The sequence below is a fragment of the Cebidichthys violaceus genome, unplaced genomic scaffold, assembly GCF_023349555.1.
Source record: "Cebidichthys violaceus isolate CVI_PGR_0920_01 unplaced genomic scaffold, fCebVio1.0.p SCAF_34, whole genome shotgun sequence".
Lineage (NCBI taxonomy): Eukaryota > Metazoa > Chordata > Actinopteri > Perciformes > Stichaeidae > Cebidichthys > Cebidichthys violaceus.
This window is the reverse complement of record NW_027176528.1, coordinates 2704056-2721753: the sequence shown is the minus strand read 5'-3', so window position 1 is coordinate 2721753 and position 17698 is coordinate 2704056. Positions and strand designations below refer to the sequence as shown.

General features: G+C 40.2%; 1 protein-coding gene across 1 annotated transcript; it reads right to left on the bottom strand.

The window, feature by feature from the left end:
- Window positions 1-1711: 1711 nt before the first annotated feature.
- On the bottom strand, window positions 1712-13993 carry insig2 (insulin induced gene 2). Its single transcript, XM_068725208.1, has 7 exons — window positions 13841-13993; window positions 11660-11771; window positions 11220-11392; window positions 5415-5539; window positions 5005-5171; window positions 4319-4418; window positions 1712-3617 (listed from the first exon to the last, which is right to left on the bottom strand). Exons 2-7 carry the CDS (start codon window positions 11761-11763, stop codon window positions 3576-3578), a joined length of 711 nt encoding a protein of 236 aa, XP_068581309.1. The 5' UTR covers window positions 11764-11771; window positions 13841-13993; the 3' UTR covers window positions 1712-3575.
- Between the last annotated feature and the right edge of the window lie 3705 nt (window positions 13994-17698).

The following is a 17698-nucleotide window of genomic DNA, read 5'->3' as shown; positions in this document are numbered from 1 at the left end:
GCAGCTACTGTTAATAGTGCAAGTCTACATTTGAATGAAGGCTACATTTCAGCACCTGAATTATCCCAAAAAGGGATTGGATAGGAATAGGTTTACGGACAGCAGTGATAGGCTCTTAATGTTTCCTCCTCAGCATATATGTGAGAGCTCTCAACCTTGCCGCCTGACCCTCATTCTGTGAGAGGAGATAATTGCTTGTCAGGAATAAATAGAGAGATTAATGAATTCATTAGCGGTGGGGAGTTTGGCTCTTCGGAGCAGCACTTACGGCTATGACACATCACGCCTATTGTTTTACTAGCTAGTTAGCCTTGAACAATAACATTCACACAGCAAATTGCCTCATACACTCATGTAAACAACTGAGAAACTGTGTCCTTATCCTGGAATTTAGCAATAATGCAAACAAAGGGATTTTAAATCCTGATTATTCATCTTAATTACTTTTGTCTATACGAGCCTGTGTCTGTGGTAGCCGGTACAAGACAAGACACATTAATCCACATTAGCAGTGAACACTGTACCAGTTGATGTGTGCAATTTTGCATAGGCACTACAGCTTGTGTTTGAGCATTTGTGCGATATGTAGTATCTCCACTTGACTAGCTGCAGCTTTAAATAGGCTTCAGACTTTTAATGCAACACAGGGCTTTTGTGAAATATACCACACAAAATACAAAAATACATTTTCAAGTATTTAGTTGTTTCAATTAATAGTTGTGATGAATTGATATATGTTGTAATGTATAGATATGCGCTGTATGAATAATTGTAAACTTAGAAGATATTTACTAATTATGTATCCCGGCATACATCACTGTTCTTAAACTTCACTTCTAAACCAATCCGGTTTACTTCATATCGGCTTACAATTGCTGGAGAACAGGCAGTATGAACAAAGGTCTGTCAACCCCATTTTTAAGCCCTAAAAATATCTTACAACCCTTGAAATCAGAGCTGTTAATTTATCATATGACTCTGCATAGGACATGCTTCTGTATTCTCCTCTTTAACAAGCAAATAGGGAACTCCATTTTATATCTTGTACAGTATTTATTTCACAAATTATACAAACATTTAGAAAACAATAATTCAATATCAACGTGTACATCTTTTGCCTTCAAGGACCCGACAGAGCAAACTAAGGGATTTCATTCCAAGTACAGTAGGTTAGGAGATATTTGTATTGACAAGTTATTAATCTAGCCAAGATATTGTTTGGAGAATGCATTAAAAAACATCCAGATTTGTAGGCTTATTGTTCTGCACTTAGATCTGAAATCACAAAATGTGAGAAGTTCCAATCGTTGAGTTCTCTCTTGTCTGGGGTATATTGAAGCTCATGTTAGTTTATACTAGGTTCAATATTTTATCAGATTGTATTATCAAATTTCATTCATGATTTGTGTTCAATTCTGATTTTGTTATCTATAGTTGTAATATAGCTTATGTGGGTTGTTTGTAACTTTTATTACTATCTTGGCCGCAGGACAAACGTGTTTAATCTCACTGAGGACTTCCTGGAAATATAAAGGTTAGAAACAGGGTCTTTAGAAAAGAAACTCTTTATTGCTTTTAACCCTTACAGTATATTTTCTCTGCAGATCACTCATCTTGCAAAATATTCCACGAAACATACTTCGCTACAGTTTAGCAGCTTGTGTTCCTATCTGGATGAGACATGCGGCAAGTAAACAGAAATCAGAGGCAGTTACCAAAAAAGGAAATGGTCTTTAATACGCCAACGGATTGCACATGTCCAGGTTTCAGAGGTTGCTTTAGTGAGTGGATTACTGAATCTGTGTTTGGCTGCAAGAAGTATAATTCCATTATTTAAAAGTTGCTGCAGTGGTGATATAAAACACTACCCTCTAAAAATGCATAATAAAGGTTTCTCCATGTTTCCCTCATTACCTAACGTATATCACAGTATTACAAAAACACTGTTTAACAGTTTCAGTTTAAATGCTGTAACTCTACCCATTATGATTTATTACAAATGCTTGTAAAAATGTCCCTTAAACGATCCAATCATACCTCAAACAGATTACGGAATAAAAGCAGAGTATTCTGCCTGTTTTATTTGCTTTTATTTATCAATTTCTACCAGGAGGGTTCTCAATCCGTCCACCCACCTCACACCTACTGCATACAGAGAACTTCAGATTTTAAACAGACTTTAACACTGTGTGTAGATCTTCTTTGTGGAAAAGTTACAAGTAATGCAGCTGCGTTAAAATCAGAAGAAACCGCTCATACAGTGAATTATGAGAACAAAGGAATACATGTCTTACTGTAGATCCAATGTGCTTCAAAGCATGTCCAGAATATCTTAGGGATAACACCATAAGTACCCTATATAACACAGTGCAAACATAATGCAAATGGTCAATTAGTTATTCATGACTTTATCGTGTTAGTTCTATGCCAATGTGTGTGTTATATCTGTAAATATTAAGCTAACAGTGCATCATCTATCTTTACACACATCCAAAAAAATGTATTTGCTTCAGCTTCCAGTTCTCCCTACTGACCTACAATATCCATCAATGGGCACATATTTTAGGTATTCAACACCTATGGTTAAAAAAAGATAACCAACAAGTTTTAGTCAAGCGCTATGAAGACAGTAAGCTGGAAAATTACTGCGGTTTTGGGAGAAGCGAATGCTGCTTTCGCAGATTTTTTTTCCCACCAGGATTTAAAAAAATAGAAATGGTCCCACAATGGGTGAATTCTTTCAGAAAATGTCTTAATGTGCTTTAAAGTGAACCCTGTGTTCATGTATGGATCAAACCAATTTCCTAGGTCATTTCAATGTAGTCTATCTAGTCTAGTCCAAATGTATCACTCACTTGCAACCAAAAGCCTCAGAGCTTTGCACACTCAATAAGAAAGCACAGTCCTTCATGTATTCTTTCATTCTTTGGATCAGATGATTTCATACATGTTAGTGATGAGCAGATGTGGGACTGGTAGAAATACCCACTGGTTTGTTCTCACAGACAGTACAGTACACATCATCATTCCTTTATCAAGAAAACAATAAATGTAGATATAAGCTAATTATATACAATAAACTGTTTGGTATTTAGATATCTTTTTCGGCTGTGTGTTCTCCACTGATATGTGAAGGATGTGAAAAACTGGAGATAAGAGCTGACTTTAAAACTGATCCCCCCCCCCCCCGTTTTGTGTTTGGCACAACAAAGCCAAAGGTTTCAAACATTCCAGCTGATCTGAAGAACGATAGATGCTTCGCTGCTAATCTCTTCCCAGGTAAGTAGAGATAAACTGCACCGAAGAGGAAAAAAACACAAGAAACTCTGCTATCATTGTTCAGCTCAGGTAACAATATAGCCAGCAAACATCCCAGGATCTGCCAACCAAAATACTGTCTTGTCCAGCAGAAAGCACGAGGCAGCCAATCAGGAGCTCAGGTTTGACATGCCTAACTGGCTCCTCCAGGGCCAGCCAGTCCTCGTTTATGCTGCATGCAGACGCTCTCTGCCTCTCTCTGGTTTCAGGTCGGTGCAAAGACAACGTTGTTTTGAGCAGAGGCCTGGTGAGATCCCTCAGTCCTGATGCGTCTTCTCCTGAACGAATTTGTATTCATACTGAAAAAACGCACACAAGCAGGAAATACCATTAGACACCGAACAGCCGGAACCACTCTCATGGCCAGGTTCTTTGAGTGTAGAACTTTGGAGGACACTGATGCAACTCTGGCACATAGACTGTATACAAGAAGTGGACGTCGTCGTCGTGACGCCACCATTTGTTTTATGGACTGTGGTTTTGAAGCCGCAAGTTCAGCCTCATTTTGCCTGTTGCATCTTAGTTTTTTGCAAACAGTAAACAGAATGACATGTCTGGACTGAGGAGGAGTGACAGAGACGCCGTATCCGGCTCTGGTAGAGACCTGTCAATCACTGTAAGCCCCGCCCCTAAAGCATACCCTGCTTTGTGGTCTATTTGACTCTAAATGGACCATGATTTACTAAATGAACATCATGCTGTATTGAAGAAGACTTGAAACTAGAGATTGAGAGAATAAACTCATGTTTACAATGTTTACTAAGGGAATAAATCAAAAGAGAAGTAGAATCATATTCTCATAGACTTCTATACAACCAGAGGAGTCGCCCCCTGATGGTCAGCAGAGAGAATGCAGCTTTAACATATGAAGCTTTGGCTTCACTTTTAGTGAGGTTGCCTCCTGATCTGACACTCATCTGTTTGGTTTACAGTCCAGCATGAATCCAGTATTAATTCAACAGAGTAAAGCAGAATTTCTGAAAAGATTCCAATTTCTTACCAAGGCTAGCTGCCGTCCTATGTTTCCCATAGTTATCACCCCTGCAAAGAAGATGCAAGGTAACCAGGAGCGAATATACAGGAAGTCTGGTGAAGTATACCTGTGTAGAGAAGAAGCAGCAGCAGCTCTTAATTCTTGCAACAATGCATGCCAAACCTTAACTTTCATCTGTTTTGCTGTGGTTATCTTGGTCAGACTGACTGCTTAATAAAAGGTCAAATACAGCAAAGATATCCAAGACAGAAGAAAGCTGTCAAAAGCAAATTACAAGACAAATTCAGAAATACAATAAGACAAGAAATTGCGCCGGCATTGCTGGTGGAGGATTTAGCCACATACAGTAAAGGTAACCATAGCTGCTGGCTGAAGACTGTGCTGCCATAGAACATTTATGGACAAAGCGTAGTGTAACTATTACAATCTTGCAAAAAAGTCCTTGATACACATAAAATAACTGTTTGCTATTTCGTTCTTTTTTTCTCATATCGCCTGTATGCTCTTCTTCCGTTCTGTACATGTTTCACTGTTTTCATTCGTTTGCTTCCACACCAAATCAGAAACATTTTAACAAAGTACAGCCTGAGTGCTCACAGCCTGGCCATAGAAACAGGAAAAATATATACATATTTGGCAATACTGTGTTTCAGTATGGTCATGCCAATAAAGCTTTTTAAATGTTAACTTACTGAAAGACTCCATTATAAACCAGGAGTTGGGTGGCTAGCGTCGCCAGCATGGCGATGCTGACCCCCAAGCCAAAGCCGCTGCGAGAGCGGTCAAAAGTCCACCACAGACCAATGGAGAGCGCTGCCAGAGTCAGAGACAGCTGGACGTTATTGGCAAAGTCCACTTTCTGACAGAGGTAGGGTCAAGGACCAGGTAGCTCCAAACTAGTTTACATAGCTGTGTAACAGTGCAGTGGAGGTACATGTCCAGTTAGTGTTATACCAGTAATAATAAAAGCACTGCATTCCTCTACTTAAACAGTGATGTACGGCAGTGCACACAAACCACTGCAACCCACTAATTGTTTTTCCCATCATATAGAAGTATTAAAGAACAACAGATGCACAAAGCCCCAACACGTTAAGGATACAGCACTGGCGTGGTTGATGCCCACAAACACAGCCACGCAGCGCATCACACTGGACCATTCCCGCTTGAACTTGTGTGGCTCCCCCAGACGGCTGTCGATGCAGGGGTACAGCAGCCCGATCATTGCTGCAAGGGGAAAATGGAGACAGAGTAAACATAGAGCAGAAAATCAAGAGGCAACACAACCAGCTTGTGGTGGCACAGTCAACATGTCTGGTGTGGGTCTGTCCCAAATACCATGTTCTGGGCTCCGGCGCTTTGATAGTAATCGACAGCAAATATTCAAATCAAATTACCGTCAAATGGTCGTTTCGATGGGAACACTTTGTTGCAGCTGTTAAGTACAGTATGATCTGATGTGGACAACTTATCTTTGACAATTAGTCAATCAGCCACGATAAGCATTTTTTTCACAAAGCCGAATGAACAGGAAAAAAACAATGCTAATGTGCCAATGAGAGCGGCACATGCTGGGGAGAATCTTGGGGGAGAGGTAAGTCATCCAATTTACTGCTACATTTTACAGCACTTCATTTTACAAAAGGATGGAATGTTTTGTTTTATTTGATTAAAAACAATTACATCAAATTCATTACATTTTCTCATGAACTGTTGACATTTTACGCATCTATCACATAATGAGACACTTTCTGATGACAAAATGTGCTTCAATTGTAAAACACAGAAATCAGAAAAATTAAAACAGAAGAAAAGGAGCCTGGAAAATGGACTGTACTTGTATAGCTCTTTTCTAGTCTTCTGACCACGCAAAGCTCTTCCACACTACTTGTCGTCATCATTCACCCATTCATACACTGATGACAGGGGCTAAGTGCCACCTGCCTATCAGACTAAGGCTACATCCACACTAATACTGTTTTAAAACAAAAACGATCTCCGTCCACACGGCGTTTCAGCATCGTTTTCTAAATGATTTCCGTCCAGACTGAAACGCCTGAAAATGAATATCACTTGAATATTCACGAAACGCCGGCGTAATGTAAACGTAGCAAAACACATGTTTTCAAATGGAAACGGAGTAGTGTGGATGTGGCCTCACTCATTCACACACCCCTATCACAGCTACAGGAGGTTAAGTGGGGTTAAATATTTAACTCAAGGACATATCCACAAGCGACTAGCGGGAATCGAATCGAATTCAACTGTATTTGTAATGTGTAATTTCCTTGTCCAAAGCTAGCAAAAAAGATTTACAATTGATATTTTGAAAAATAATAATAAACTGCTGTGATTTGCATTACAGCTCACATCCTAATAACCTTTGACTCGCTAATGTGGCTTCTAAACTACTTTGTTTTTGCACTGCCAACAAAATGCAGCAGTCCTTCCCTTGGGGACGAAGCCTAGTGCGTTAGCAACAGAAGGTGTAGTGTGTCTGGGGAGGAAGAGAGCCTCGGGCAGTTGTGCTTTGTGCTGAGCCTCATGGGAACAGGCAGCACTGCACAGCATCTCCACCCAAAAGACAACATTTTAATAACAGCTAGTCGAGCCTGGTGGTCATATTGTGCATTAATATGTAAGGCTGTGTGCAATTACACTTTTTAAATTGCCTTGAGCTGTGGTTTCCCAATTGTGTATACTCTTATGAAACTAAATAATTGTCCAGCTCAGTTAAAATAAAAATATCTAATTTAATTAAATGAATCGAGGCGTGTACATAATTAAGTTACAGGTTAAGTTAGTCAATACAACACTGCAGTGTTAGTGTCTTGTCAAACAATAAGGATTAGAATTGTAGTTTATTTTGTAGTGTAAGTTATGGTTACACTAATGAGATACAGTCAGGGCCATAAGTATTTGGTGTATCTGTGACACAATTTTTCTAATTTTGCCTCTTACACGACTCTAATGGATTTGAAATGAAGCAGTCAATATGTGGTTGAAGTGTAGATTTTCAGCTTTAATTCAATGGATAAAACACAAATATTACATGAACCGTTTAGGAATTATGGCCATTTTTACACAGCCCTCCACATTTTCAGAGGCTCAAAAGTAATTGGACAAACAAACATAATTGTGAATATAATCATTATTTTGAATACTTAGAGAAAAATCCTTTGCAGTCAATGATTGCCTGAAGTCTATCACCCATAGTGATCACCAAACGCTGAGTTTCCTCCCTTGATATGCTTTGCCAGACATTTTACTGCAGCCTCCTTCAGCTGCTGCCTGTTTGTGGGTCTTTCTGCCTTCAGTTTTATCTTAAGTAAGTGAAAAGCATACTCACTGGGGTTGAGATCAGGTGACTATGGAAGCCCATTTCCGCCAACAAAAAAAGGTTACAAAAAAAAACAAAAAACAGCTGCTTCTATGACTGTTGTGTTAAAAGTATATCATAATTTTATGAGTACTGGAAATATCTGGTCAGTGTTATGGTTACAGATGGATGCACCAAAAGTGTTGGTGCATTTTTTTTGTGGGCTTTTTTTTCTTTTTGCTGGCAGAAACGGGCTTCCACAGTGACTGACTTCGCCAATTGAAGATTATTGCATTTTTTTGCCTTGAGAAGCTCTTGGGTTGTGTTCACATTATATTTTGGGTCATAATTCATCTGCACTGTGAGCGCCATCCAATCAGTTTTTTAGCATTAGGTATAGTTTAGCCCTACACACCGTAAAACTCATCCTGCTACTTCTATCAGCTGTGACATCACTAATAAACACCAGTGACCATGTTCCATTGGCAGCCATACATGCCCATCCATAGCACTGCTTCCACTATGTTAGACAGGTGATGTGGTTTGTTTTGGATCATAAAAAAAACAAAACTGCGTTAATAAAATAATTGTCGCCGTTAATTAATTAATAACGCATTAACTTGCCCAGCCCTAAAAGAAATACATGAAAACCATGATTCCTTTAAGTGATTGTGTCGGTGTCAGCTTGCCAGTGCCTTCCTTCCTTCTTTTTAAGAATGTACTAAACTGTTGATTTGGCCAATCCTAATGTTTCTGCTATCTGACTGATAGGTGTGTTTTCAGCCTAATAATTGCCTCCTTCACTTGCATTGACACCTCTTTGGTCCTCATGCTGAGAGTTCCATGGACCAGCTACCAAATGCTAATTTAACATTTTGAATCCTATTATCTGCATAATTTGTCATGAAATAGTGACAGAACAGGCCACATCTGGCCATGAAACCGTTTGTCAGAAAATTGTCCAATTACTTTTGAGCCTCTGAAAATGTGAGGGAGTGTATAAAATGGCCATAATTCCTAAACAGTTCATGTAATATTTTTGTTTTATCCATTGAATTAAAGCTATAAGTCTACACTTCAACCAAATATTGACTGCTTCATTTCAAATCCATTGAAGTTCTGTAAAGAGGTAAAATTAGAAACATTGTGTCACAGTCCAAATACTTATGGCCCTGACTGTATATATACAAACAGCATTGGGGTGTAATAATACACGTATTGAAACGTTCGATACGCATTGCGAACAATACGATTGAATAATACTATTGCATTTGGAAAATGCAGAAGCTTAAATTGTGGGAAATATAATGTTCTCTCGGTGGAGCCACTGCGCTCAACATGGCAACCCACTCAACGTAACAGACAACGTGCCGTCTGACACTCCACCACGTAACAGACAACGTGCTGTCTGACACGCCCACCACGTAACAGACAACGTGCTGTCTGACACGCCCACCATGTAACAGACAACGTGCTGTCTGACACGCCCACCACGGAAAAACATTCTACTCTGGTGAGGGACGTGTGTTCTGGGAGAGGCATGCTATGCTAAACTAGCTTAGCAGGAAAACCAACAGCAGCACACACGCTACAAACTCTCCCCGCAGCGTTTAGGTAGATACTCCCTACCTATTCAAACAGGGCTACAGTTATATATTTATAGCCGCGGATATGAGACCTACTCTGGAGTGGAAAACCAGGTTGTAGTAACATGCTTAATGCTATTGAGCCCCGTGACACTACTCATCAAGAGCCCATTTCTCCAGACCATAATTCCTTCTTTGTAAAAGAAAACAAAAGCCCAAACACAGAATCAAATGTCCGAAGCTCCCGCTGTTGCTCTGACAACAGACGGCCGGACATCACGGATTACACAAAGCTACAGACCCCTGAGAGTCTCACCAGCTTTGGCATTTCTGCTTTTTTGCTGTATTGAAAACGTATCAAAACGTACCACCACTATATCGTATTGAACCGAAGCGAGAATTTTGTGAACCGTTACACCCCCAAATATATACATACTGTATATGGGGTGAGTATCTATTTGTCAGGATGTTTTTGATTCTCGGTATCATGATTTGATTGAGAAACAATTCACAGTTGATTCCTTATCTATGAAATATAAAAGAAAGCACTATTATCTGGCTCTAAAGCCCTGAACCCTCAAGGACTTAAATAACATCACCTGGTCAATGGCTGAGTGTGAGAGGCTGCAAGGGCTTGAAACGGTACAAATAGAAATGGGACAGCACTTTTCTGCAACATATCACGTTGCCGTGAAGACGCTACATATGTTAAATTGTGGGGTTGTATTTTAAATTCTTTACTGCCTGATTTGAACGTCTACCAGACTCTTGCCTTACATGACGAGAGGTAATTGTCAAATAATCAATTTTCTTGTTTTATGTCAAAATGGCATCACCAAGCAAAATGAAAAGAAATGGTTGATCAATAAACGAGGTGTGTAAAATAGCCCATGGTTGCATTACTCAGATTTTATGTTTCTTTATGTCCCATCTTAAATCCTTCATGTTAACGTTTCTGTGTAAATTGAATATGCCAGGCTGAATACCTACTTTTGCGCCGTCTTTGTTTACCTATTTCAAAGGCTATTTATTTTTCGTTCACCTGTGTTTAACGTCACAAAGCTATGAATTATGGGTAATTCCCTAAGGCAGTCTGCAGAAATGTGAACTTATGTTCATAAAAGGCTCAAAATGTCTGCGAGAAAGCTCTCAAGCACTTGATGATTTGACAGGCCGAAGCCCTCGCAAGCTTTGTGGGAAAGTGTCTCCAAGTCATGAGTGTGAGTGTGGACTTTGGGATTGGGCCCTTCAATCATGTCTTTAGGCCACTGAAATGTATGTTGACTGTAGTATAAATGCCTGGTAGTGTGCCTTAAACCACTTGGTGCCACATGGTGTATTACAACGTCAGTGTAAATGGACTGTACTTGTAGAGTTCTTTTCTAGTCTTCTGACACTCAAAGCTCTTTAACACTACATGTCATCATTCACCCATTCATATACTGATGACAGGGCTACCATGAAAGGTGCCACCTGCCCATCAGAACTATCTAACATTCACACCTACACCGCAGGCAGACGGGAGCAATTTGGTGTCTTGCCAAAAGGACACATCAACATGAACTAGCGGCGCCGGGGATCGAACCGCCGATCCTCTGATTGAAGGATGACCCTGCTCTACCACTGAGTCACAGGTGTCCCAAAATAGACTCAATCGACTAAAAATGTCTTAAAATTGTCCGGTTGTACTTGCTCAACCCTCTTGTGTCACTTTTGGTTGCAAAAAACTCAGACGGTGACGGCCAAAATGCAGAACCGACGCCACGGTGACTATGTCCACTTCTTATAGTCTATGCTCACAACCCAGCTGGATTTTGATGTGACCATCTCTGTGCCGTAATGAGAGCTATTAAGTACTTGTGCTGTATGACAAGACTTGCCAGAACACTACACCACCTCTCAGACCATTTCAGCTGAGAACCACCAGAACTTCCCCCCTTTTTAATCCCTTCTCTCCTTTCCTAAAGATGAAAATAAACCAGACAGGACTTCTTTCACATACCTGAAGCTGTGCCACAGCAGGGCGGTACCCACCAGGCCGAGGAGAAGATGCTGCTGATGACATCAGGGGGAAAGAGGGTGACGTTCCTCTGCACCTGAAGTAAGTTCAGCACCAGAGCCAGGAAGACGCCCACAGAGAACAACATGGCCCCTCGGATTACTAGGTTGGTGGTCCTACAATGCAGAGCAAAGGGAGTCAGGAGACTAGGGAAATGCTTTATAGTGCAAACTGACAAAACATAAGAGGAACGCAAGGCCTCAAAGTACATTAATACAGTGTACTGCAACCTTTGCCCTGCAGACTCCAACATGTGCTCCCATAGCTATGTTTCATAAAAGGTATTGTGGAGCTTATGGGTTTCAAAAAGTATACATCCCTGTCTTTAGTCATTATGTTGTTCTTCTTAAGGTGAGCTTTGGTTGAGAAGATGCAGCACTAACCTGTTGGTGATGACTGAGATATAGGGGCCCCGGGGAGGCCCTGACATCTGCTGCTGGCCCCTGGTGACTGCGCTGTCGCTCATGGCTGTCAGTGTTCGGGACATTCGTAAGCCTAGGTCAGGAAAATACAGAAGGGTTAACCGCTACTGTACTAACTGTATATTAGCCTACATATCATATTACATTATTCATACAATATATTTATCACAATAATGTTTGCTCTCCTATGCACTTTGATATAGATACGGTGTATTCCATTATGTTGTTCATTCTGTACACATGACATCTATCATTCAAGGCCTGATTTAAAGCTTTGCTTATACCTCTGCAGATTGCGTGAGCCGAGCATGCACAAATGCTTTTTTGCTCAAGGCACTGTTCGTTGCAGTATTTCTGAAACACCAGAGAGCGTAAAAACAAAGTGTACTGTGAAGAAGCACGAAGACGAGTGTAAAATGCTTAAAGACAAAAATGTATACTCAAATGTAGATTTTAAGACCTCCTGTATTAAAATAAAGTTTTTAAAAAAGTATTCGTATTGTAAAATGACTTAGAAGTCTTTGCAAAAGACATGCTAAAAGTGCTTTAATCAGTGAACTATTTGTGACAGTCATTCTAAGGAGCTCTGATAGCTTTGTTTATAGTCACGCTTGGCATCATTTGTTGCACTTCGCCAGAGGATGTAAACAAAATGTACTGTGAAGAAGCAACAAGACAATGAGTGTAACCGTCTAAACACCATAAACCAACGTTGAAAGTTGATAAAGTAATACATGAAATCTGAGTTTTCGGTTGATGACAATTCCTCCTCTTCATTGTGGAGGTTGGTTTATGGCGTTTTGCCAGTTACACTTGTTTGTCCTCTTGATTCTTCACCGGTCATTTTGTTTGTCTTAAACTTGCATTCTCTCTCAATGACGTCGATGGACAAAATGACAAACTGGAGGCTTCAAAGCGGCAGTCCACAACCAATGGGTGACGTCACGACGACTATGTCTACTTCTTATTTCCAGTCTTTGGTATAAACAAAGCTTTAGTTTATACTCACAGAGACTGCTTTTAAATTGGATTAACACACAACAACTCAATTTCTGCTAATATCCGTTATTTCTCCTAAATCTTGTGTGCTGCGGGTCTCTTAGAAATCAAACGGGTCAAACTGTGGTCCGTCATATGTAAATAATATACATTTATAACGTCTTCAGTGTCAATAGTAGCATTGTGATTTGTAATTATTATCATTATTAAACTGGATGCTCTCCCTCATCTGACATCACCTCCACTTTGTGTATTTTGATGCGGAAATACATTTGTCATTACAAGTCACTGTAGAGTATACCTATGTATATTTTTATGAAAATCTAGTATCTCTAGATCATTGTCCTACTCACTGATTCACTGCAAGTTACTCTTTAAGTACAACACTCAGCCTAGACATTTGATTGCGATTCTGAAGCCTACTGTCACATTGTCCTTGACGGTATTCCGTAATACACCGTATTTGGAGAAGCTCCAGGATTTTTCTCTACTTCTTCAATGTCATCAGAGACGTAACATGTCATTTCTATGCTGGCCTTATGCATCGTATTAATGTATTAAGTCTAGAAATACTGTTAAGTGGTTAGTATTGTGGTTGTGATTGATACTAATGCTACCACGCTGTATCACTTTTCCATCAACAGACAGTTTGTACTTTTAAATGAATGATGAGCTAGCGTTAGATAGCTAACGTTAGCTGTTCACCTTTAACCCCAGCCTGAGCAGTGCATAAGAGGCACAGACTGGGGATAGTTCACCTCATGTGACTGTGTGTGCGTATCTGAGGCAGAACTTTTGACTTTATTTTCGAATAACGTTAATAACTTAGCGTTAACTATCGGGTTGATATAGCATATAAGCTAACTCGCTGAACGCTATTCATTCAGCAGCATCAACAACATTTGCCCGTCTTTCACTTGCTAACGCTACATGCTACAGATGAATACGTTCAAACGAGACAGTGAAAGGTAATAAGTGTTAAAAATAATAACGAACAAATAACGTTAGTTGTTATGGCAGCTGGTTTGCTAAGTTAGTTAGCTTGTCGTCAGTTGGCTAACCTGATGTATCTAATGTTAGCTAAAATGCATGTTGGAAGTTCCCCGTCGTAGCACACTGGCTGAGGTCGAGGACACATCTTACCTTATGTTAACAGAGACGTTCCAATACAATTAAAGTTAGACATGACATTTAAAATAGCTCAGCGTATAGCACTAGTCTGCAATACGCAAAAATGATGTAGCCTTCTCTACCGTCTGAGACTTCTTCTTCTTCGTCTTCTTCTTTTAAGTTTTATGGCGGATGGCATCCAGTGAAAGGTACATTTCCGCCACCTACTGTATTGGAGTGTAAACCAGAGTATCTATCCCCTTACAAAAAAATAAATAAAAGAAAACAAGTAAAATAAAACAAACAAAACAAAACAAAACAAAAAAGGAGTTATATCATTTCGGTGACTTAAATTATTTTACTTAATCCTGTTTCTTTCACGTATTGTAGTACATTTCCTGCCCCAAAGTTTAATGCATCTTCTATGCATCTTCTAGATTTAGTTCCTCAACTCCCAACTCTTCAATCTGTCTCGTTCGAGTGTGAATTTCTGGTAATGACAAATGACATGGTCTACAGATTCTGGTATTTGGCAGTGCTCACATAGTCCTGTTGGATGTTTATTTATTAGTTGCATTGTTTTGTTCAGCCTTGTCCAATCCTCAGTCTGGTTAGTATGTTTTCTTCTGTGGTGCTTCTTCTGGATGTCCTCCCTTTGCCAACTTCTTTCTGAAGAGCATAAGGATGTCTTCCTGTTTCTCCTACGTCCCAACTATGCTGCCGTTTCTTTTGATTATTGATTTAGCTTCTGCTTTGCTGACTAAAATGTCTGTATTGTGCTGACTTTCTAAAGCTTGTTTTGCTAATTTATCTGCTCTTTTGTTTCCTTTTACCCATCTGTGTGCTGGTACCCACATACATGACCGTCTGAGACTACTTCCGGCTGTCGAAGATAAATGAACACCAATCAGCGTCTAAAGCCATGAGGACGTTACGCGAAGCTGAATCACGTGATTAGAGTTTACGTTCCCCAAAAACGAAGTCATGTCTGCAGAAGTCGCAAACAATTGTACATCATAAATAAGGGTCATATATTAAAATGAATTGCAAGATGGTGGATTAAGTTGGCAGTTTAAAAAAACTATGTCATTTGTGTATTTTGTATGGGTTTTTTAAAGCTACTGCAGCGTTTCAGTCTGTTTTAGTCAGTCCTCCTCCTCAAACATTTTCTGCAACATATTTGATTTTCTCTTGTGGTCTAATAGGCTTACAGAGAAGCAGGGGTGAGACAGTCACAGTGTGGAGTGGATCACTCTTAATCCTCACTCCATTTTGTATTCATACTGAGGCCTGCTGCTCATGATGGGGTTTTAGGGATTACATCTGGCAGCACAATAGTTTGAATATAAACAGACCATGATTTCTCATCATACCATAGCCCAGAGTTAACTTATCATGGTTGACTGTAGTTTTCATGCTACAGATTTCAAAACCCCGAGTAGAAAAAGTTCAAAATAAGCTGCTGAAAATAAACACATTTAGATTGTAGTGTTACACACCTGGCAACAATTTACAGAGATATAATCAAACAGTTTCATTTTAGTGGGGTTTTGTGACACTCAACATTTTTTTTACAAAGTTTGGTTGGTGACTGGTCCAAAATTTCTTTGGTGGGTGGACCTGTGGGTGACATCTATTGTCCATCCTGGGAGAGGGATCCCTCTTCTGTTGCTCTTCCAGATCTTTACTTCTTTTTTTCCCCATTAAAGTTTTTTTTGTGGGGGGAGTTTTTCCTTTTCCGAAGCAAGAGTCCAAGGATAGAGGATGTTGTATGCTTTTCAGAGTAAAACCCCCCGAGGAAAATGTGTGATTTTGGGCTGTACAAATACATTTAATTGAAGTTAAATTGAATGTGTTGCTTTACTGAGTATTTAAAGCACCAGTGTATGTGGGATTGAGTCAAAATAAACTACAGTGTGTGTGTTCATGAAGGAACATGTCATCCAGTGCAACAGTATGGCTCATTGATGTGTTTTTGATAACAACAATGGAGCTCTAAGACACAAAGGAAGACGATGTATCAGGCTTTGATACACACACAATACTCTTTAGTTGATATATTCATTGTTGGTTTGACTCTGCACATGGGATTTGTTCTTATAAATAAAATATTGGCAACACTATATTAATAAGCATTTTGCACAGCCTTTTATTTCACTATATCTTAAAAAGCCATTTTCATTTGGAACAAAAATTGTCTCAACAAACCTTCAGGGAGGACAATTTGAACATACAACTCACTATCATCGGATTCAGGCAGCCATATAAATTAATTTATGCTTTTGCCATTGATTTTGTTTCTAATAAAATGACTCTGCAGGTTCTTTTCACTGTAATACTCACAGTCCCATGGGAGACTCACTTAACCCTAATAATTAGAGTGATAAAGGAAGTCTGGTAGGAAAGAGGAGGGATTGGGGGCTTTCGATTAGTTGTCAAGGGCTACCTTGAGGCCCCCTGACGCAGCCAGAGAACAGCCAGGGATTCAATTCATCATCCTGCCTGTGCCAAATGCTAAGGGCCTTTTCATTATCAGACCACTGAGTCCCACTGTCGGCTCCTTCAGTATAAATGTGAGTGATGGCGTGCGCAGGGTGGGTTGTGGGTGTGTATGGTGATGGAGGGGTGGGGCCGGACCCTCGTCATAAATGTCATTCCCATTGGACCGTTGCAGGTCCCGGCTCCAAAATAATAGGCCCTGTGACCTCTCTGTTGTCTATAATTAACCTCTAACCCCCTCCTTCGCTGCCTCATGTGCCAATCCCCAGACAGCTATGATGTGAGAAGCTGTTTGCCAAGCCTCTCATACCTCGACCCCCAATTCTCTCTCGCTACAGGCAGGGGGTAAAATGGGAAGAGGGCGTGGGAGCAACAAAAGAAAATGGCTGCTACTCTGGTATTCCAGTGAATATGTCACATGTTAGGGATGACCTGAGCACTCTGCAATATGGGGCCTTTAAACTAAATCTTTATTCATAAATATGTAAATATCAATGACTAATCCTGAGAAAGATTAGAGTCAGGGTCACAATGACATACAAAAATGTGAAATCCTTTGTTTGTATGTGAAATTCACACATATACATTTCATACATACATTGATCATTTTATTTCATTTGTGCATGTTACAATAACCTACACCCACAGGGCAGGCAGCAGGAAGGTGGAGGCCGCTCTTACAATGAGTGTTTGACATCCCCTCTCTGTGCTTGACATGCTCTGAATGTGTGTCTCCAGCAGCAGGGGAATAGCCAGGTTTCCAGACAGACAGACTCAGCTAAAAACAAGAGAGAGAAATAAGCTGGAGAACACTGGTACGTCCCCTGTGCAGCCATACTGACATTTAACACAACAACATCCAACAAGCAAATTGTGGTAACAATTTGCAACAAGGTGTCGGCTAAATAGCCCCAAATTACAATAGAAAGTCAAATGATCCCTAATGGCTGCAGCTGACACCTGTACATAATGACATTTTGAGGACACACACAGACAATTGCAGAAGGAGAATCACACGAGGAGGAAATGAAACATAGAAAGAGGGATCTTTTCTCTGTCTTTAGCAGCAGTCAGGGAGGAACGGCATCTCTCATCTTCAGGCAGTGGAAACAGAGAGGAGTCATTTGTGGTGCATGATTGTCTGCACAATTTCATGGAACTATGAGGAGGAAAATGCAAATGCCCCGTTACTGGCAGCACCACAGAAGCTATGCCACCAAGTGTGTGGCATATTGAATGATAATGACAAAGCGGGCTATATCCCCTGTGAGCAAGCCTGCGGAACAATGATTACAGATTGGCTGGTGTGTCCTTTGCATCACAAGGGACTCTGATTCTAATGCTAATCAGAGCTTCCGCCCATTGAAATATATCTGTACTTGCAAGGCAGGA